The sequence below is a fragment of the Mangifera indica genome, unplaced genomic scaffold (assembly GCF_011075055.1).
Source record: "Mangifera indica cultivar Alphonso unplaced genomic scaffold, CATAS_Mindica_2.1 Un_0013, whole genome shotgun sequence".
Taxonomy (NCBI): Eukaryota; Viridiplantae; Streptophyta; class Magnoliopsida; order Sapindales; family Anacardiaceae; genus Mangifera; species Mangifera indica.
Genome location: NW_025401105.1, coordinates 264,450 through 288,141, shown reverse-complemented (window position 1 = coordinate 288,141; position 23,692 = coordinate 264,450). Strand labels below are relative to the sequence as shown.

The 23,692-nt window shown below is 32.4% G+C and overlaps 2 protein-coding genes across 6 annotated transcripts; both read left to right on the top strand.

Moving 5' to 3' along the window:
• Positions 1-12,941: 12,941 nt before the first annotated feature.
• On the top strand, positions 12,942-18,335 carry LOC123205718 (putative disease resistance RPP13-like protein 1). Of its 3 annotated transcripts, none has more exons than XM_044622742.1 (4): positions 12,942-17,246; positions 17,343-17,405; positions 17,506-17,758; positions 17,882-18,335. In XM_044622742.1, the coding sequence occupies exon 1, from the start codon at positions 12,980-12,982 to the stop codon at positions 17,225-17,227; it is 4,248 nt and encodes a 1,415-aa protein (XP_044478677.1). In that variant the 5' UTR covers positions 12,942-12,979; the 3' UTR covers positions 17,228-17,246; positions 17,343-17,405; positions 17,506-17,758; positions 17,882-18,335. The 3 variants fall into 3 exon arrangements, with proteins under 3 accessions (XP_044478677.1, XP_044478676.1, XP_044478675.1); XM_044622741.1 differs by having other exon boundaries at positions 17,478-17,758; XM_044622740.1 differs by having other exon boundaries at positions 17,343-17,758.
• Positions 18,336-19,522: 1,187 nt separating this feature from the next.
• Positions 19,523-22,216, top strand: LOC123205710 (thioredoxin-like fold domain-containing protein MRL7L, chloroplastic). 3 transcript variants are annotated; one of them, XM_044622729.1, is made up of 6 exons: positions 19,523-19,636; positions 20,228-20,414; positions 20,532-21,076; positions 21,476-21,557; positions 21,636-21,747; positions 21,842-22,216. In XM_044622729.1, the coding sequence occupies exons 2-6, from the start codon at positions 20,241-20,243 to the stop codon at positions 21,985-21,987; spliced, it is 1,059 nt and encodes a 352-aa protein (XP_044478664.1). In that variant the 5' UTR covers positions 19,523-19,636; positions 20,228-20,240; the 3' UTR covers positions 21,988-22,216. The 3 variants fall into 3 exon arrangements, with proteins under 3 accessions (XP_044478664.1, XP_044478665.1, XP_044478666.1); XM_044622730.1 differs by having other exon boundaries at positions 20,208-20,414; XM_044622731.1 differs by lacking the exon at positions 19,523-19,636 and having other exon boundaries at positions 20,273-20,414; positions 20,527-21,076.
• Positions 22,217-23,692: the final 1,476 nt, after the last annotated feature.

Below are 23,692 nucleotides of genomic sequence, written 5' to 3'. Positions count from 1 at the left end.
ATTAATTGTTGCATAACGACATTGCAAAATTTCAATTTCAAATCTTCAAACAAAATAACAAACAATATGACGAAAAACTACTAACTTGAATTTAAATAATTTTCATGCTAGATTTCTTTGATTTTGAACAGATATTTAATGATTAGAATATGGATGAACATGAGTTTGAGAGGTTAGGTTTCTTAAAGTTAGAGACGAGGGTAAAATAGATATTAAGTTGTAATCTTGACTATTTCCGTATAATATATAAAAAGTTGGTTAAAATTGTTTAACATGATTTAAAAAAAGGTTAAATTAATTAATTTTCCTACATAAATATATATAATAGTGTAATTGGATATTGATTTAGTAAATTATTATTCAATGAAATACAAACATTTTTTTATGTATAATTTATTTATTTTTATTTTTTAACATATAATTTATGTATAAGTACTCTCTCATTATGTCTTATAATAATACAATAAGAGAGTATTTAAATGTAGAATTTGAGTGATACCTAGAGATGTAATAGAGCCAAATAAAGTAGTGTTTGACTTGCGTTCAGTTCGATTATTTTAAGGTTGAGTTTGAGTTTAATCTCGTTAAGCAGGTGAGATCTCAGTTCAAGTTCGAGCTCAAGACATGATTGATTGACTTAGGCTTAACTTAATAAATTATTTTAAATACTTAGAATTTTAAATTATTACAATTAAACATCATAACTAATAAATTTATCAGTTAACTTCTAATTTTTAAAGTAAAAAAATAAGATTTAAAGAGGTGTAAATACAGATTTTAAAATTTTTAGAGATTTATTGATATTTTATTCGAATCAATTCATGAACTAACAAACTCACTAAATTGATCATCTCATACTCAAACTTAATTTAAGAGCACATTTGAGCAGTTTAAGCTCAAACTTGGCTCAATATTAGTCAAGTTGAGCACGACTCGCAATTACCACCAATAGAAGACATAGATAAATAAAATAAGCGCTCGGGATCGATAAATATAGAGTGAGAACTATTATGGGGATTAATCCAAATCTTTCAATTATCTTAACATCCCCCCGAAGTCAAGATGACATAACTAAAACTATCCAATTAGTTTAAAGCCAAGTGGAAAACAAATCTTCTAGGAGGTAAAGGCTTGGTGAAGATTTTTGCCGGTTGACATTTAGAGGGAAATGTTACTGTTTACACTTAACTAAGAAGTCTGCGTAATGTGCTTTATTGCTGATGGTTAAAAACTTATTAAAATTTCCTTTCAAGACCACTTATGCAACCAAGTAATGTCTCCTAAGCCTTTTCTTGTTCACCAACTGGCACTCGATATCCCCTTCGTATTTTCTCTCTTACCATCATTAATTACCACGACACCACTTTATTATTGCTTTGATCAGTCAAAATATTGAGCCTACATCTTATGTCGAAGCAACTTCTCATTCCCTTTGGCAAGAGGCAATGTAATCGAATTATTAGTTTTAGGAGCCAATCACACTTGGACTCTGACTTCCCTTCCACATGGCAAGAAGCCAACTGGTTATCGTTGGGTTTATAAAATCATACACAACTTGTATGGTACTCTTGAGTGTTGGCTATAAAGTTCGTTTGTTTGTGAAAGGTTACACATAACTGGAAGGTATTGACCATCATAACACTTTTTCTTCCATTGCTAAAATGGTTTTTACTTGTTGTTTATTTGCCCTGGCAGCTGCCTAGAATTGGTCTTTTCACAAACTTGATGCTCATAATGCTTTCCTTCGTGGTGATCTCAGTGTAGAAATTTATATGTCTATTACCTTTTGGTCTTCTGTGATAGGGGGAAGCCTAGTATGTCGCTTCAACAGGTTGTTATATGGCTTAGAACAAGCCTGTCGTCAATGTTTTGCCAAATTCTCTACAACTATATCCAAGGTGCTGGCTTTGTCCAATCTAAAGCAGATTACTTATTGTTCATAATCTGGAAAGGCAAACCCTTTACAACTTTATTGATTTATGTTGATGACATTCTCATTATGAGTAATGATCTTACAGTCATATTTGATCTTAAGCAAATTGGTAATTAGAAATACTTTCTGGGCATTGAAGTCTTTCGGTCAAATAAAGGTATTTCCGTCTCACTACAAAAAACACCCTGGAAAGTCTTAAGTATGGTAGATTTGTCAGTTCTAAACTTGTAAACTTTCCTATAGAGAAAGACATAAAACTCTCGGATGAAGGTGAGTTGCTTCGAGATCCATCTCAATATAGGTGGCTGGTTGGACGTCTAATTTACCTGACCCATCACCCATTCGGACATCACTTCATGCATATGTTAAGTAGATTCATGCATGCAACAGTTATACCACACATAGCAGTTGCCTTGCATGTGTTGCGTTATCTGAAAAATAATCCAGGTCACGATTTGTTATTACCTTCTTAGAATGTTTTATGAGTCTTTTGTGGATGTGTAGACCAAGCCATATCCCTCTCCTTGATAGAAGTTGAATATACAGTCACGATAGATGCACGTTATAAATTATCTTGGTTACACCCATTGTTAAAGGATTTACAACTACCATATATAAAAAATCTGGCATTGTTATATTGCAAGAACAAAACAACCTTACAGATAGCACTTAATCCCCTTTTTCATGAAAGAACCAAACTTACAAAGATAGATTGTCATGTTATTCACGACAAAATACAAGATGGTTCAGTTATAACCAAACATGTTACTTTGGCAGAGTAGTTCATGGATATGAAGGAAGTTTTCTCAACTATGATAAATAAATTAGAGTTTTTGACATTCACTGTTTAACTTAAAATGGAGTGTTGAAAAGGGAAACAATATCTCAATATCTCCATATCTCCATATTTATTATAGGTTTTTAAATTTGAGATTTAAATTATTATTATACTTAGATTACTTAAAATGGATTAGCTAGACTATAGAATAATTCTTGTATAAAGCTTTATCTTCTTATTTGATAAAACAATTTTTTTTTCCCAAATAAAGTTCAAAGATCGTAGTTTCAATTTCTTGACAAATTACAACGATAACACTTTGAAGATGGATAATGATAATGAGATATAGACTAATGTGTTAAATTAGCACTAACAATGACAACCGTAATTTCCAGTGCGATGTTTGCATTGGCCTCCGCTGCATTGATCTTGACAGAATGTGTTGCATTTTTCGTTAGTATATCTACCATAAGCAAATGCTCCCAGCAACATTTTGATGCATCAACTTTGTTGCAACCTATAAAACCAACAATAAACTTTGTTAAAAATGTCTCTGGCTAAAAAGATCCGATGGAATATGTGTAATATTATGAGCATCTAGTTTAGAATACCAAATTGGGTATTTTATCATCATTACAATATTTAGGTATCTAATTGAACATTTAAAACTAAGTATAAGTAGTTTTATTGAAAAAAGAAAAAAAAAACTTGGAAAAGTGTTAACTGAAAGTTGACATGAAATTGATATGATATAAGATAAGCCTTTTCATTTATTTACCTATTGTCAGCATAAGGGATGCAAGAACAGAAGCGAGAACTTTGATTTGAGCCATTGTTTTCTTCTGATATATGATTGAAGTTTGAGGGAGAGTTAAATCAAATTTACGTATTGTTTTATATATATATATATATGACCAAGCCAAACCCCAAAGATTACAAATACACATAATTATAGTACATTTAGTTTAGACCATCTTTCATTACAATAAAAAAAAAAAAATTATATATGTTTGACAAAAATTAGTATATATAATAAACTAAAAGAATATTAAAATATAATTTTTTTTAAATATTCTTAGGTAGAATTATTCTTAATTATTTTTTATATTATTTATTATATTAATTAAAAATAAAAGTATTTTTATCCTAAAAAAAAAATAAGCAAAGATAGAATATTAATAAAATTATAATTATTTGGGTAATATTTTAATGCTTAATATGGAGGTAATAATCAAATTACCACATTGTTATTGGTAATCACACATTATTAAAATAATTTATTATTGTTAAACTAAACAAAATAATTATTAATAATAAAAAAATATATTATCAAAATAATTTTTAATACTGTGAATCAAACGACCCATTGGGCCTTTCCAATAATTGAATTATTACTGGGGTGTTTAATCTCTATTATATTTATAATTATAAATAAAAATATTTTACAAAAAAAAATATATATTTTGCCTTTGCTTTTTGTTATATGGAATATATTATGTTAATATGATCCTAATTCGATCCTAATTCATTTTATCTTATTTTTTTTCTTATATTAAATGTAACCAGTTGTACTTCATTCATTACATTTTTCTAAGATTAGAATTTTATTTTATAGTATATTATAATATTATATATTATACAACTTTTCATCAATAATATTCAGTCTATGCACAATTCCATATGCCTCGTCTACATAATGTATATGCAATTCAATAGAATTATGTAAATTTATTTTTAAGAAATCGCATAATCTTTTCCTAAAAAGAAACTATGAATTTCTTAAGAAATACATTTTTATTTTGAAAAATGTTCCCTAGAATATATATAATTGATAATCTAATGAAATTAAAGTAGAAGAAGGATTGTAGGAGATAAGAATTATGATTCAGTTTACATCAGGTATAACAAAAAATATGCATATCTATTATACAACTTTGATCCTAGTCAAATTTTAATAATAGAAATATGAAAATTAGAACCCTAATTGACTATATATTAGGATAATACAAGAATAAAAGGTAATGGGTAATATTAATTATAAGTAATGACAAAGTTTGATTTTAAGAATTGAAAGCTTTATTGAATAAGATGACCATGATTTTAGGAACTGTTTAATTGAAAGAGATGAACTTGATTTTAGGAATTTCTCAATTAAAAGAGACAAGCATGATTTTAGGAATTTCCTTTATCATGCCCCTACAAGATGGAGCTTTGAAAGGAGAGTCCTATCTTGTTCATAATAAACCGAAATTATGCATGCAAAAGCGATTTGGTGAGAACATCCACTAACTGATTTATAGAAGAAACATGAGTTACTCGAAGAGCGCCACTTTGAACTTATTCATGAATGAAATAATAATTCAAAGCCACATGTTTCATAAAAGAATGAAAGATTGGATTAGCACATAGATTCATAGCACTGCTATTATCATAATAAATCACTAAATGTTTTGGAAGAGAAACACCAAGTTCATTTAAAAGATAACAAATCCAATTAAACTCAATTATAATGGTTGCAATTGATTGATATTCAACCTAAGTGGAGGAACGGGCCATGGTTTGCCACTTTTTAGAGCTCCATGCATTGACAAGGATGAGTGGTAGTAGAGAACAACCTCATGATCCAAGGTTCTACAAAGATAACGTAAGAGGCTTTTAATAGTTGTCTAGTGGTCATTGGTAGGTTGATGCATATATTGAGAGAGCTTGTTTACTGTATAAGCAATATTAGAGCTTGTAAGGGACAAATAATGGAGGCTACCAATAACGGTGTAATACTCAGAAGGATCAAAGAGCATTATTACAGAGTGAAGTGTAAGTGTAGGAGTAGTGACAAGGAGTGTAACAACAGGCTTGGCATTATTCATGCATGTTCAAGCAAGGAGGTCATTTATGTATGCGCATTGAGACAAAAACAGGCCTTAAGAATAAGGAATTACTTCAACTATGAGAAAGTAAGTTAATGGTCCAAGATCTCTGATAAAGAATCAATGGGCAAAGAGTTTGATGAAATTTTGCATAGTCTCATCACTGTCACCTATAATAATAATGACACTGATATAAACCAAAAGATAAGTCATAATCCTATTGTTATTGAAAATGAACAGAAAGGTTTTTGCATGAAAGTTGGTAAGGCCAGAGATGACAAGAAATCGGTGCAACTCATGATACCAAGCTTAAGAAGCTTGTTTAAGACCATAAATAGCTTTACGAAGTTTGCAAATATGATAAGGATGATCATGATCAATAAAGCCTAATGATTGAGTCATATATATAGACACGTCAATTGGGTCGGGTTAAATAGAGGCGGCCCGAAGCACCAAAAAAAAGTCCGACACGAGAAGACCTGAGTCGGCACTATAGCATGTCGGGCTAAGCCCATGGGCCTATCGGGTCCGGTTTAGAGCTTTAATATTAAGCCCATGGGCTAGCCCGGCCTAGCCCGATACTATATATAAAAAATAGAAATAATTTTTTTTTTTTTTACTTTAGCCTTGGAGAAGCAAAGCTTCTGCCTTGCTTCAGCCACAAGGCAGAGGCAGAAGCCATTGGCCTTTGCTTAATTTTTTTTTTAATTTTTTAATTAATTTATTTTTTTATATAAATTCATTCTATTTTCCTTCATTTTTACTTTTATTTACAAATATTTTAATCCCTCAATTTCAATTATTTCCTTATATTTTCAATCTCATTTTCTCTCATTAACTCTCTTTTAAAAAATATCTGAATTCGTAGATAATAATTCTTTATATTTATAATTTTTTTTTTATTTTAATTTTATCATTACAAAATATTATAAAATATCTGAGTTCGCAAATAATATTTTTTTATCTTTGAAGAATTCAGAGATTTAGATATAAAAGATGAGTAAATAAATGTTATATAGTAGATATATTTTATTTATATTTTGTAACTTATACAATATGTAAATTAATTTAGTTATACTATGTTATCAATTTATAATATTTTTCATCATGTAATTATGGAATTCTTCTGCTACAAGTGAGAGATTATAAATAAAATATTCAGGATACTGTTCTAGGTTTTAATAATTGAAAAATAATTTGTATTTAAAAATTTTAATTAATTTTTTTTTTAAATTGATTAAATAGGCTGGCTCGATTAAAGCTCGACCCAATTAAGGTCCGATCTGACCCAATTAAGGCCTATTATTATATGGGTCAGGCCTTGGGCCTTTATATATCAATGGGCCAACCTAGCCCAAAGGCCCATTACTGTTTGGGCATCAGGCCCGACCCGACCCATTAGCCTGATGGGCGGAGCTAGAGCCAGCCCAGCCTAGCCCAGCCTGACCCATTGACACCACTACATATATACATCCCCATAGAGAGTAACCTAGAGAAAGACATTGTTGACATCAAGTTATTGAAAAGACTACCCACAACTTATAACAAGGCTAAGAACGAGTCAAACAACGATGGGCTTGACTACTAGACTGAAAATGTCATGATAATTAATTCCAAGGCGCTGATGAAACCCCTTTGCAACTAGACAAGTCTTATACTTGTCAACAGAACTATTAGATAAATACTTAGTACAAAAAAATCCACTTGCAACCAACTAGGTTATGTGTTGGATTTGATGGAACAAGTTCCCACATCCTATTCTAAACAAGAGCATCATACTCGTCAAATATGGCTTGACATCACTTGGGATACTTGATGGCCTGAGTGATGGAGGTAGGTTCAAGGTTATTAGAGGTAACAAGATAAGCAATAACATTTAATATAATGATTGGCTTGCGAATATTATTTTTGGATCTAATGATAATAACTTGGGGAGGGGAGGCAACAAATGTAGGAGAAGAGATGAATGATTTGGTGGTAAAGGTATTTGAAGGTGGGATAGAGCAAAAGTGGTTAAGGTAAAGATGAAACAGGGGAAGATATGTCTTGAATTAGATTCATAGGGGGAATGGAGTTCGATGTCATAGATGGTGTGTTGGTAATCAAAAGGAAAGACATAAAAGGACACCAATGAGAATATGTTTTAAAGGAAACACGTTCCAAGTAAGAATGAAGTGAAGTAAATAAAAAAATAGACTCGACAAATTTAACATGATGCGACGTGTAGAAATGAGAAAAGGTAGGTTCAAGACAAAGGTAGGCATTTTGGATAGACGAGTAATAAATAAAGACACAAGGAGAGGAACAGGGGGCAAATTTGCAAGACGAGTAAGGTTAAAGCCATGGATAACAAAGTCATCCAAAACTACAAAGTTTCGAGTAGTTTGGAGGAGTGTCATAAAGTTTAACATACCAGAAAAAGAGATTAGTGTTAAGATGGGTAGATGGTTGATGAGATAAGTAGCAATGGTGAATGCATAAAACCAATATGATAAAGGCATAGATGCATGTGAGAGAACAAAAAGACCTACTTCAACAATGTGACAATTACGACATTTAAAATATCCATTGTGTTCAGGTGTGTGAGGAGGAGAAGTGAGATGAGAGATGCCATTAGTAATAAGAAAAGTAAAGAGAGCTTGATATCCCACCACCGTCCACCCTACCCCCGCCCCCTACAAGGCAAATTGTCTGAACAAAGTGTGATCATTAACGTTTTCAACAAATGATTTAAATCAAACAAATATATCATGAACATGTGATTTTTTTTAGTGGATACAACCAGATGTACCTTTTAAAGTGGTCAATGAAAATTACATAGTACTTAGCAATTATCTATTTTTGTTTGGTTAGAAGAGTCCTCTGAATATTCTTGTCATGATTTTATTGATCAGTTACGACATTTTGGAATATGAATAGAGAAGAGAGGAAAAGGATAGGCTTATTATAGTAAAAAAAAGATATGGGAATTCTTACCCCCCCCCCCCCCCCCCATCCTCATATATAAATAGTTGAAGTAATTAAGTGTGAGAGCCAAATGAATCGAAAAATTTATGTTTGGTTCAGGAAAGGATTATGGAAATTTTGAGATGAATGGAACTATAATATACTTTCATTAAGTAATTTATTAGATAATACAAAAGTAAGGATCTTAACTACTATTCAAAATTCAAAAAAACTGCAAGAAAAGGCCATTCAATGATTAGAAAAAGCCTGACCGGTTTCTAAAAAGTTGAAATAGAGGCAGATTAACAAAGTGGATAAGAGATGTCCACACATCAAAAAAAATAATTTCTAAAAGAGAGGAAGTGACAAGAGAAGAGATTGAGGAATGTAACTTGTGGCTTTTATTGCATTGACACGTATTACAATTAAGATTCAAATTTAGGGGACTTGATGTTTCAAGGTGAAATTTTGAAACAATATGCTTGTAGATAGAAAAAGACAGATGTCCTAATCTATAATGTCACACAGACAAAGTGGTCTTGACGCTAGAGAAAGCCACTAATGAAGAAGACTAATTTGAGGAAGACAACCACTCATACACATTATCCTTAGTTTGACCTCGCAAAAAATACGCCCTCGTGCGAAGATTCTTCACAATAAAATAAGTAGGGAAGAATTCAATTGAAGTATTGTTAAACTGACAAAATTTAGAAATAGAAATAAAATTCTTTTTCATAGTAGGAACACAAAATATTATTCAAAAAAAAAAGTATTCAAGGAAGTGTAGAGGGATTTTGAATCAATATGGGTGATAGAGAGACTTGTGCCATCGGCAATCACATTGTTATCAAAACCATCATAAGGAGTAAGAAGAGACATATTGCTCAGGTCAATGGCAAAATGCTGTCAAAAAGCCAACCAAAATTATTGGATGTGTTGGCGGTAACAAGATTGGCTCGTGGTTGACTTGGTGTTATTGGACGAGACTGCCATTTTGGAGTTAGATGCAAGGTTTGAGGTGGTTGTATGACCAGATGCATTTGATGAACAAGGTTTGAGGTGGTTGTGTGACCTTGAGTACGACACCACTAACAATTACCTAGGTAAGGTCAAGGTAAGGGAAGACTATCATGTATTATAGTGTTGATGGAGCTAGAGACAAGAAGATTTGTTTATGGAGGGAGGGTGAACACCCACAGTGGGCATTGACTACAACTGCCACGAGTTCCCAGATTGGATATGGAATGAATTGGATTTGCAATGGCTGGAAGAAAGGAGGAATTGGAATGCTGAAGTCATAAGGAGAGTTCTTTATTGATTAATTTCTTATGTAGTTCATCAAATGAAATTGGTGTGTCACAACCATTAATAAAATCAATGATAGGCTTGTAATCGTCATCAAGACTATCAAGAATTTTCTCAATGAGATCCTTATGATCCATAGGTTTGCCTAAGGTTGTAAGTTCGTCAGTGTGAGTTTTAATACATATAATCAGAAATTGTTTAGGTGCCTTTTGTGGCTTGTTTTAGTTGTTCTTTGATTTTCTTAATGTGCCTACTAGAAGGCCTAACATAGTTGTTGGCAAGAAATTACCAAGCATCACATGAGGTTTGTGATTGAGAAATAAGTGGTATGAGAGACAAGGTGAGGAAGCCAACAAAAGCTCCAAAAATCAATTTATCTTGACATAGCCATGTTTGGAATTCTAGATTGGGTGTAGTGACATCATTCATAGTGATTATGGCCAAAGGAACAAGGTGAGAACCATCAATGAATTTGTAAAGGTCATAACCAATTAGAAGTGCTTCCATCTGAATTTCCCAGGAGAGATAATTGGTGGAGGTGAGTTTGATAGAACTATTGATGTTGATATCAGTAAGAGGTTTGTTGGGTTCATGTGTATTAAGGATCGTGAGTTGATTATTTTTATTAGCCATGATTGGTGATGCAAGTGTAAAGGAGACGTAGAAGAAAAAAAGAAGAGGAGAATAAGGTTTTGTAGTTCTAGGATTACAGGCTCTGCTACCATAATGAACTTAAAAGATAGGAAGAATTGTAAAGCATAATAATTATGACTCATTTTACATTAGGTGTAACAAAAAAATTAGATATTATACAACTTTGACCGAAGACAATTCTTAATAATAGAAATCTGAAAATGAGGAAACTAATTCAGTGTATATTAGGATAATACAAAAATAAAAAGGTGATGACTAATATTAATTAAAGATAATGGCAAAACTTGATTTTAGGAATTGAAAGCTTAATTGAAGAAGATAAACTTGATTTTAGGAATTTCATTCATCATAGTCTTCAAATAATTTTTTAATTTTTTTTATTAAACTAAAAATGGAAAAATAAATACTATAGATGAAGTCCTTTAATGTTTCTAAAATTATAAAAACTTCACTTAGATGTTAACATGTACAATGAAAGCGCGACAGTTGAATTATGTATCTTATCATATATAAAAATCCTAATTTTCTATATCATGTATCATATATTGTATTGTATTATAAGATACATTTTTTTAAAAATACCAATAAAAATTTTTAATTATTATATTATCATCTTAAAAAATATTCAAATACTCTTTATCATTATGAAAATTCCAGCAATTCACTCTCTCGCATGTGTGTGTGCGTGCGCGCGTGGGCACACTACTTTCCTCTCATTTTTTTGTGTACCCAAGAAAAGAAATATTTACTAATTACAGGAGTTAGTAAAGAGCCACACAAAAACACCTAGAAAACGACTAGCATGAGGCAATATGTGTATCTAATAAAACTATGTGTGTAATTAATATATATAATTTTATATATAATTAATGACATATTATTATATAATTAAATATTATTTTATTTTTAATTTAAAACTACCAAATTATATAATAACATATTATTGTTTGTATATAAATTATATATATTATTTATATATATAACATTTCTCATACGATAATATGTTTCTATAATAAAACTATATTTACAATTAATGTGTATAAGTATGAATACAAATAATAATATATTATTATATAATTAAATATTATTTTATTTTAAACTTAAAATTATTTAATTATATATCAATGTATTATTCATGAAGATAAGATTTTCCATACTTGTCATTTGTTAGTCATTATCTTCCCCCGCAAGTATCTACATACATACAAAATGTCACATAGATCTTTGCGTCAACCAGAGAGTTTATTATGTGAATTTTGGTACACACATAAATGATATTTCTTTCAGGTCGTAAATTATCCAACCATTTAATTATTTCATCCACATTTCTGGTTTGCAAATTTGTTTCCTGCCTTTAATTTCCATACCAATTCTGTCATTTCTACCGTCCAAAAAAATATTAATTCTTTATTGCAAAATTTTAAATGTCATATGAGTGATTTCCATGCTTTCAAACTTGTTAGTTTTAGTATCATATAATATATTTCACGTATTATATAATACAATATAATATTAATAAAAAAATATATGTATTTTAAAATATATAAAACATTGATATAAAATAGTAAAAAATATAAATTTTGAATACGCAAGATAATCGATAGAAGTTGATAAACCCAAACAAGCATTGAAAGTTTGAAATAAGAGAACCCAGGATAAAAATAACAACTTTAATTAATTATGAGAGAAACACCTAAGGGGTAAAGAATTAACATGATTTTTTATAAAACCATTAAAACAATTAAAACAATCTGTTTCTAATATTAGGATCAAACTAAAATTAGAATTGTCAGGCACCCAATTTTTAGTTTTGGATTCTATCCAAAACTAGTCTATTTTGGATAGAGGGTAATTCTAATTTTGTAAAATCGGCTGATTTTGGTTTCACCTCCTAAGAAATTGAAACTATAATCGGAATCGGAATCTAGAAAAATGGCTTGTTTCTCAACCTTTCATCAATAAATTGGTACAGTAGTCATTCACAAGTATTACATGAAAAACCCAATATGGGTAAAAACCTTTGGGTGGAAATAGGGAGAACTTCATTATGAACGAAGAAAATTACAAGGTGAAAGGAAAGAGCATCTTTTTGTTCTCTCAATTTTTTGACATTGCTCTAATTTTCTAAACTTTAGAGAAAAATAAATAATATTATATTATTTTTAATATATTATTAATTAAATAATAATTTTATCTTAAAATTTAATTGATTTTATTAATTTTAATCATGTTTGAGTTTTTAATAGTTAATATATATCAATTTGGTAACTAAATAAACTTTGAATACGCACTTACTAAATTTTAAATAAGTTCTGTTTTTTCCTTCCGAAGTTTGCATGTGGCTTCAAATTTAAACAAACGTGGTCCAATATTAATATGAGGTCAAATTTCAGTCGTACTTTTGGATAAAAGCAGCCAGTTTCTCTTTGCATGCCTTGTACTCGGTGATATTTTTGGGATAATTCCTTTCTTTCTTCATTCTGAACTACCAAAAACATGTCATTTTTGGTTGAGCCTGTTGTCTCCGAACTCTTTAATGGATTGTTTGAGATATTGGGGTTGAAGGATGTGCGAGACTTTGCACGGCAACTCGTTGGAGGAGTAGATTCAGAGCTAGAAAATCTGAAAACTAAGTTGGAGATGATTCAACAAGTGCTATATGATGCAGAAGCAAAGCAACTGTCAGAAAGGGCTGTGAAAAGGTGGCTTGACGATCTTCAAGACTGGGCTTATGATGCAGTAGACATACTGGATGAGTTTGCCTACGAAGCTCTGCGACGCAAACTGAAGCCAAAACACCAGACGAGATCTAGCAACGTATTCAGCTACCTCCCTGCTTCTCTCACTAGTCCCTTGTTCGGTGTCCGCATGGGATCACAAATCAAAGACATCAGCAGCAGCTTAGAAAAACTCAGAAACCAAAGAATTCAACTTGGATTGCAAGTAACTTTGGGAGGGACATCAAGTACACCTACTGCACACAAAAGACCAGATCTAAGTTCAAGTGTGCAACCTGAAAAATTTGTGTATGGCAGAGATGAAGATGAAGCCAAACTAGTTGATATGGTGAAAACCCATCAACAAACTGGTGCCAACTTTCGAGTGATATCCATTGTGGGAATGGGAGGGATCGGCAAAACAACCATTGCCCGGAAAATATACAATCACTTACAAGAGATGGAAGATTTGAAGTTTGAGAAAAAAGCTTGGGTCTGCGTTTCTGATAACTTTGATGTTCTCACAATCTCAAAGGCACTTCTTCAGTCCATAGACTCCACGTCTTTTATTCCCAATAATTTAAATGAAGTGCAAATTAAACTGCGTGAGACAGTTACTCAGAAAAAGTTCTTACTGGTCTTAGACGATGTATGGAATGATATATACGCTGAATGGGAAATCCTCATGTCTCCCTTCATGAATGGTGCAGCAGGAAGCACAGCAATTGTCACCACACGCCTTGAAAATGTTGCATCTGCAATAAGATCCCATTTTACTCATCGTTTAAAGCCTGTATCTAATGACCATTGTTGGCAGTTGTTTCAAGAGCATGCATTTGAAAATGGAACAGCAGGTGATGCTCAAAGAATTACAGATTCGATTCGTAAAAGAGTTATTGAAAGGTGCGGAGGCTTACCTTTGGCAGCAAAGACTCTTGGTAGTCTTCTAAGATCTCAACGGATTGATGCCTGGCAAAATATATTAAACAGCAAAGTATGGAATACCTCTACTGAAAGTGATGTTCTCCCAGCATTAAGGCTAAGTTATCACCATCTTCCTTGCCATCTGAAAAGATGTTTTGGGTATTGCGGACTTTTTCCTAAAGACTATGAATTCGAGAAGAAGGAACTTGCATTTTTATGGATGGCAGAATGCATTGCTCAACCATCTTATAAGCAGCTGGACATGGCACTGGCAGGTCAGTACTTTGATGATTTATGTTCAAGCTCATTTTTTGAGAAATCAAGTGACAATTGTCGTAAATATGTGATGCATGACCTTATCCATGATCTAGCTCAATCCGTTTTCAAAGAAATCGGTTTCAGATCTGAGCAGGCCATTGTGAAGCTACCAGAAAAATTTGAAAGGCTTCGACATTTTGCTTATATTCCTTATGAATATGATAGTAGAAATAAATTTATAGAATTAGAAAAAGTAAAAGGGCTAAGAACATTTTTGCCGGTATTCATGAGGCCTGATTATGCACCGTCTAGTGACTGCTACATAACTGCAATGGTTGTTTTTGACTTGTTGCCCAAGTTCAAAAAATTGAGAGTATTATCTTTAGAAAGATACTATATTACTCATTTACATGATTCAATTGGAGGTTTAATACATTTAAGGTATCTTAACTTTTCTTACACGATGATTAGAAGTTTGCCTGAGTCAACAAGTTCATTATACAACTTGCAGACTTTGTTATTAAAAGATTGTTATTGTCTCATGAAGTTACCTTCTAATTTGAGATATTTGACCAATCTATGTTATTTTGATATAAGTGGTCAAAATTTATTGAAGAAGATGTCGTATGGAATGAAAGAGTTGAAAAATCTTCAAATATTGACTAATTTTATTGTGGGCAAGGGCATGGATTCCAATTTGAATGATTTGATGTATTTAAGTATTCTTCGAGAGCTTCACATTACAGTATTAGAAAATGTGACTGATCCAAAACAAATAAGAGGGCAAATACTAAGCAATAAAAACCATTTAAAAGCGTTGTTGCTAGAATGGGGAGATCAAGTACTTAATGACTCAAGGAAACATGATGTAGAAATGCATACACTTGAGAAGTTAAGGCCTCCTAGCAATTTAGAAGAACTCACAATCAAAGGCTACGGTGGTGAAAATTTCCCATCCTGGTTTGGAGATTCTCAATCACTCTCTAATGTGGTAGTCCTACGATTAGAAAACTGTAACAAATGCACATCCTTGCCTTCCCTTGAAATGTTGAGCTCACTTGAAGACTTGACCATCAAAGACATGAAAAGTTTGAGAAGAATTTGTTTCACAATGCCTTTGAAGTCATTAAAGGTTCTTCGTTTTGAGAATTTGCAAGAATGGGAGAACTGGGACACTTGGAAGGGAAATGAAGATGTTAAAGGAGTCGCTCAGCTTCTCAAGCTTTCCATTATAAAATGTCCCCAACTTAGGAGAAACTTTCCTAACCATCTTCCTTCATTGATGAAATTGGTTATTAGGGAGTGTGCAAAGTTGGTGGTTTCATTATCAAGTTTGCCAATGTTTTGCAAATTAGAGTTTGATGGCTGCCATGGACAAGTGCGCAATAACAATATGATTGATTTTAAGTCGCTGAATTCTTGGAGTCTTTCAAATATTCCTGAGATTGAAGTTAAATTAAAACAAGGATCCCAGACAGTAGAGTTTTTGGATATTGTTGAATGCCCAGAGATCATAGATTCATGGCAAAGTTTGGCTTATGTTGAGAAGCCACTACAAGGTTTGCATGGACTCACCTTCCTCAGTAAGCTATCTATAGAAAATTGTACAAGAGATCTTGTTTTTCTTGAAAACACCAATTTTCTTCCAAATCTAAGTTCTCTTGAGATTAGAAAATGCCAGGCTCTAAAATCATTACCAGAAGGGTTGAAGCAGAAGAATTTGGAAAGATTGGTAATTACAGAATGTGACTCTCTAACATTCATTGAAAGTGGTACTCTACCTTCTTCTTTAAGAAGGCTTGAGGTAAGATTTTGTAAGAAATTGGAATTTTTGAAGGATTTAGGCAGTTCCTTTGTTGAGTACTTGTCCATTCATTCATGCAATTTTCTCATATTCACATCTTCAGAAAGTCAATTACCTGAGACACTCAAGGAACTTGAAATTTCTGGCTGCCATAAGCTCAAAACATTGTCATCTAGAAGTTTGTACTTGCCTAAGGCACTTTCTTCACTCTCTATTCAATTCTGTTCAGGGCTAAAATCCATCGTTGAATCTTTCGATAATAGCAAGAGTCTCCGAAAAATTAATTTAAGGTACTGTGAAAACCTTGAATCCTTACCTTCAGGTCTACACTATATTCCCTGTCTGGAGAATATTTGGCTGCATGGATGTCCAAAATTGTTGGTTGGAGAAGAAGTTCCCACAAGCCTAATAGAACTCAGCCTTGTTGGAGACATGAAATTTGAGAAGCCAATGATAGAGTGGGATTTGCAGAACCTTAGAAGAGTTTATATTTATCAATGTGAAGATGCTGTGTCAATTTTACAAGAGGACAAGGGGATGTTGATGCTTTCCTCTCTAATTTCTCTATCCATTGGGGATTGCCTCAAATTGGAACATCTATCTTCCCTGATCTTTCAAAGCCTCATCTCTCTTGAAGATTTCACAATCTATAATGTCCCAGAGCTGAAATCTCTTCCAGATTTGTGCAGCCTCACCTCTCTTACAAAATTCACCTTTGAGAGATGCCCAAGGCTAGAATCTATTCACAATCTCAGTAGCCTCACCTCTCTTAGATGCTTGTTCATTTCAGAATGCCCAAAGATCCAATCCATTCCAGCCCTATGCAGTGTTGAAGATTTGACAATCTCAAAATGCCCAAATCTCAAGTCCCTGAAAAGGTTGCCATCCTCACTTGTGTCCTTAAGAATTGGAGATTGTCCATTGCTTAAAAAGCAGTGGAAAAGGAGTCATAGAAAATATTGGTCAAAAATTGCTCATGTTCCGAAGGTTAAAATAGATTACAAATTCATCTTCAATTCAAAGGAGGCAGAAAGTGCTTAATCATCTCATTTCATTCGAGGTTTGTAATTTTTTTAATCCAAATTTTTATCTAATACAGCATTTTCTGATCCTCTGCTTCAAATTTTACCAACTTATTTTTACTTTCACTTAGCAGATCTTTTGCCTGGTATGAAATTCTGAGCTCTCAAGATAATTCTCACAGTGGAGGTTCATTAGGGTACCTGTCAACTCAATTCTAGTTGAATTTAACACTTCATGTAAACATCACAAGATCACTTCATTTCTGCAGAATCTGACCTTGAAATTCAATAAATCAGGATGTGTCCCTGGATCAATTCTTTCCCAGAGAAGGCTTGCTCGAGTGACAACAAATTGATGCAACCTTTGAGGATAGATGTTAGGATCCCAAATGTAAGATTTGAGACTTCAATCATATATTAGAAAGTATAGGCTTCTACCATGGGATTTATATGGCTTTTTGCTCTCCAATCAACAACTGGCTTTCAAGATGTAGTTCTCCAAGATTCATATCAATAGATTTCACAAAATCTCCTGAGGAAACTAGATGAGGTAAATTACATGATCTGCCTGCCCACTTCAAGTCTTTACGTGAGATGCAACTGTAAATCATGTACCAACTGTTCTGCATAAATTTCAGCTGCCATTTAAATATCTTTTTTCTTTCTTTTTCAGTTGCTCCAAACCATGAACAAAGAAGCTTTATCTTTTCCAGGAAGTATCATTTCAGATGGAGAGCTGTTGCTTGATATCTTCTAGTTATTGCTACCCTCACAGCAAGAAATGATTCAGTGTGTCTTCAGGAAGCTCCATTAATCCTGCTTCAGAATCATAAAATTTAACAAGCAACATGATTCCTTGTCAGTAGATCTTCAAGGACCCAGCTCTACTAATTTTGCTTCTACATGGTGTATCTATCACAAGACTTTGATGACATTCTTTTTCTCAGTGTTGATTGATTAAACTTTTGATCATAGTTTTAACAATCAGATCGACCGGTTGGTTCTAATGGATTGCCAGTAGCCAGTTCAGTCCACAAGCAAAATAAATATTTTGTTTGTTTTTGCAATGGTCATTGTATGGCTTGGGATTTTTCTATTTAACCTGTATTTTAGATATTTTGGATATTACACATCGTCTTATTATTTGATAACATAAGTGACTTGCCGCAAAAATCATGGAAAAAAGTTACGTATATAAATAAATTGTTTAAATTTATCAACACAAACTAAGACTATAGTTTATTATTAGGTGATGTGTTTATTTATTTTTTTTTAATTTTAAAATTATCTAATCAAATATATATACTTAGTATTACGACAAAATTAGATACAAGAGAAAACTATAAGGGGAAAGGAGAATTTCCCACCTAAGTTTTGGTAAAATAGCAAATATATACCTGTAGCAAATAAAAAACTCAAATACCTATCCAAGTTTTAATCCGTTAAAATATACCTACAAATTTTCTATTAGAGTTAAGGGATAAAATCATTATTTTATCAATAATATTAAAATAATTAAAATTATATCTCATTCCCTTCTTAGTTTGAAAAATTAACATTTCTCCCTATTAAGTTTTAAAAAATTTATTCTTTCCTCTAATTCCAAACCTGAAATCTGGTCATTTTCTTTAGAGAACGATGGTCCAACAGCAGAGAAACAGAATAAAATCATCCAAAAGATGACCTTTGAACAATGACCGTCATCCAAGGATGACTACAATGGTCTAGATCTGGACGACGCTCGTCATATAATAATGCTCCCGTCAATTGCTGATCGCCAGAGAGAAGGATGAAGAAAAAATTTAGAGATTTGGAGAAAAAAGACACTTTTCAAAGTTCAGATATGGGGTTAAATATAAATTTTTAAAACTTGAGAAGAAAAATAAAATAAAATTATAATCTTTTAATATTATTAAATGACAGTTTTATCTTTATATTTAACAAAAAATTTAATAATAATTTTAATATAGGTGAGTGTTTAAGTTTTTCATTTGTCATGGGTATATTATTAAGGTTGAGCTAAAACTTGTGTGAGAAATAATCATTTGCCCAAACTATAAATATTAGCAGGCACAACGACTATGTTCCACCCAGTGTTTTCATGATTGACATTTCACGTTGAACATTGATCCCCTTAATGTTTCTAAAACATCAAAAAGAAAAAAAAAAATTTTATTTCTATGCTTTAGGTGTCAAAATCTACAATAAAAGATTTATAAAATTGTAAAATTCTGGTGCTTCGCGGGGGGTTTTCTGTTATTTTGGAAACCACAAGAGTATTTATATTAAACCTTAGGGAGTACATAGTGCGGGTCCATGATTATTTGGTATAAATGAATGGATACATTTGCCTTATCCATGAAAGGAGCAGCTGAGTTCTGGGTTTAGTCAGGGTTTTCAGCGACTCAAGAGGAAGAAGAGGAGCTCGGTGAGTCATTTCTCTTCTTATCGTTTCATTTAAATTGTTTTTTTTAGTGTTTCTCAGTTGCTTATTGCTTGTAATTGCTTGAAACCACTCAACAGAGCATTGGACTTTCTGGCAGTTGAGTATTATAACAAAGTTCATTTGTTCTTGGTTATTTCAATACCCTTTTGCGATAATGAATTTTTCTGAATGTACGGTTATTTTAACTTGCTCAAAATTGTTTCTTGAGGTGTGTTAGTGGGAAAGTTGAAGTCTTCTCACTTGAAAGTAATCCCAATTTCTCAGATGATTTGGATTTCCATTTGTCATGCATGAAAATGTTTGGGATTCTCTGTTTCATTATTGAGTTTTAGATATGGAATAAATTATAATTGGGTTCTATTTTCTAGATAGGTTTCTTGTTTTCACTTTAGTGGAAACTATAATTGAACCTTAAATTAACCCCGTTTTTTCGGATGACAGGTTTCTGTTGAAAAATAGATCGTATATTTTTATTTTTCTTTGATTTATTATCTTTTTAAAAGTATTTTGTTGCATATATATATTCTCTGTGTGTTTATTTAATTTTTTGTAGTGTTATTTTGGAATCAACAGGACAGTTTAGAGCATGGCGCTACAGCAAACATTAAGTTTCAAGTGTTCATATCCACCTCTAAAGGAAAATACATTCAGAACTTCTTCATTTGTTGTTAAAATTCAATCCCGAAGCGGCGCTGAGGTTTCTTCACCAAAGATGGAGTGTACTGATCTTATATCAAACTCTCTTAAATTGCCTTTTAGGGTATGTTGATTTTCATCAATTCATTTGAGCATCCCTTATATATTTTGTCTTTATCTGTGTGAATATATGTTGATATTTATGTAAATTATGGTGGAATTTAATTTTTTAAAAGGGCAGGCAGCTAGTTTAAGAAGAAGTATAGCAGTGAGATCTTTGATGGAAAAGCTTGGAAAGAAAGGAGGAGGAGGAGAAGAATCAAGTGATGCAGATGATGATGATGATGATGATTCCTTCATGAAAAATAATGTGGATGATGGTCCATTTATGGATCTTGAAGAGAGACTTGAATGGAGGAGAAAAATCAGAGAAGTTATTGATCGGTGTCCTGATGTTAAGGAGGAGATAGACCCTATTGAACGGAAGAAGAAGATGCAGAAGCTGCTGGCTGATTACCCCCTTGTTGTGGAAGAGGATGATCCTGATTGGCCAGAAGATGCTGATGGGTGGGGTTTCAATTTTGGTCAATTTTTTGACAAGATTACCATCAAGAATGTAAAGAAGGATGATGATGATGATGAGAATTATGATAGCGAGAATGAAATAGTATGGGAAGATGATAATTATATCCGCCCAATCAAAGATATCAAGACTGCAGAATGGGAAGAGGCTGTGTTCAAAGACATTAGTCCTTTAATTGTTCTTGTACATAATCGGTATAAAAGGTTAGTTTTTGCATATTTGTAGCTTTACTTTTTAAACTCATTTAAGTTACTTATACATTAAACCGTGATTTAATTTCCCCCAGGGGATCACCCCACTGGTTTACTAGCCCATTTCTTTTGGCTGGCCACCAGAGTTAGATCCCTGGGGATAGAGCAGGGGAACAAAAAATAGATTTGGGCTATGATGCATCTGCTATCCTTATCAATAAAAAGTTAAAAAAAAAGAAGACCATGTGGTAATTTGATAGTCTAGTTGTACAAATTAGTATACCTTTGCATCTCTAGTATGCTCATGGTTTTTTGATGGATATAGCTGTACAAATCTGTTTAATTTTTGCATCTCTGCTGTGTTGATGGTATGTTTTGTTGTCATTCGGAAATTGATTTGATTCTCTTCAGACCAAAGGATAACAAAAAAATTCGGAATGAAATAGAGAAAGCTGTGCACATCATCTGGAATTGTCACCTACCTTCACCAAGAGTGAGTAATAGCAAAACTTCTTTTTTTTCAATCTTCGTTTGTTGGCATTCTCTGCTGTAACATTATTATATCAAACAGTGTGTAGCAGTTGATGCTAATGTCGAGCACGAGTTGGTTTCTGCTTTACAAGTGTCCATCTTCCCGGAGCTTATATTCACTAAAGCTGGAAAGATCTTGTACCGAGAAACAGGTTAATTTTCTTGTTATAATTTTCTGTAGGTGGTCATAAATAGTACTTATAATCTAAACTTCCTTTTTATTGGTTCTTTTTACCGGTTTTTCAGCAATTCGAACTGCAGATGAGTTGTCAAAAATGATGGCTTTCTTTTATTATGGAGCTGCCAAGCCTGACTGTTTGAAAGACATGGGAAGTAACCAAGAAATGATCCCATCTGTCGTCATTGACAGTCCAACAGAGCTGAAACTATAGGAGTTCTTCTTCATAATAAGGCTCATATGAAAATACCTTGTATGATAACTATTTCTGATTTATAGCATATACATAAGCTAGTGTAGGTGTTCTTGGAACATTTAGTTTTTTCTTTATCACTGGTTTTGGAAACAACTATGTCAATAACCTCATCTTCGCATCCTATATTTTTGCTCACTGGAAACAAATGAAATTAGCAATGGTATGTTTTTGATGCTTTGCTTGAAAATTTCGGGTTTCTCTTCTTGATTGAAACATTTCTTACAAAGAACTAAATGAAATTGTCTCAAATGTACGACATTAAAGCTCCCCTTATGGTTCTCTCATTCTCTATTGACCCATTTCTTAGTTCCTCTAGTGATTGTCTATCATTTTCAACATCAAACATTAGGAAACTGGTTTGTTGGCATCAATTTAGGCCTTTTAGGTAAGAGTGGCCGAGCTGACCTTGGTATCTTTATCTCATTAATACAAATCCTGCCATTCCAATTTTTACCATGGCGACAGATGAAACCCCAAGTTTGTGAAACAATAATCCAGTGGTCTGGCCTTGAACCTTTATCAGATTTTCTCCTTTGTAGAGGTGGTAGTGGGCTGGGTCGACTTTGGCGCAGCCCACTGAGTTCACATGTCAGGTTAGGCTGAGTCTTAGGGCCATGCCCCAAAGGGCTTTTAGTAGGTTACTTGTGTACTTTTAGGAGCCGATGCATGGTAGGAATGACTCAATCTCAGTGTGATATTTGTTAGAGATGGAGGATTGTTTCACAACAATGAAGGGAGAGAAAACAATGCACGATGATGAACGTAGTAACACCTCAACATGATTACATTGAAAGGGAGAGAGGTCGTCAAAGAGATAAATTAGACCAACGCCGGCTCCTAATATAATATTATCAAAATAATTATTCAATAAAATTATGTATACGTACATTAAGTTTTGAATATATAAATAAGTATATACTCACATAATAACACACATAAATATATACTCAAAATAAGTACATATGACATTGCTCTAATACATTTCATTTAACAAAAAGCATGGACAAAATATTATTTTTTTTTTCCTGAAATATTTTTATTTTTAATTATAAATATAATAGAGATTAAACAAGCTAGTAATAATTCAATTAATGGAGAAGATTAAATAGAGATTGCTTCCTTATAGATCTATATAGATAAATTATGTCTCACTATATAAACAATATGTAAAATTAATTTTATTCTCACTCAATCATAGTTCTCACATTTGTTCTCCTTGTATCCCTCTTGCTCACAATTGGTAAATAAAATGAAAAGGCTCATCTTAATTTATATCAAATACATGCCAACTTTCATGTAACACTTTTTCTCGGTTTTTATTTTTCATTTTTAATAAAATCATCTGCATCCAATTTTAAGTATTATATTAAATAGATAAACAATAATCTCTCATATGACACATCATCAATGGCGGACCTGACTAAGGTCAAGGGGAGTCAGCAAACTCCCCTTGACATTGAAAAATTTTCAAATAGATCTTTTAACTTTTTATTTGAGCGTCCTTAATTTTTAGTTCACCTCCATTGATTTTGAAAAATTTTCACATATAACCCTTAAAATTGTATTTGACTTCTTTTAAATTTTAGGCCAAAAGATTGTTTCCCACCTAAGGTTTGATATAAACCCAATTCCAATTTCCCATCCGTTAATTACTGAAAATACA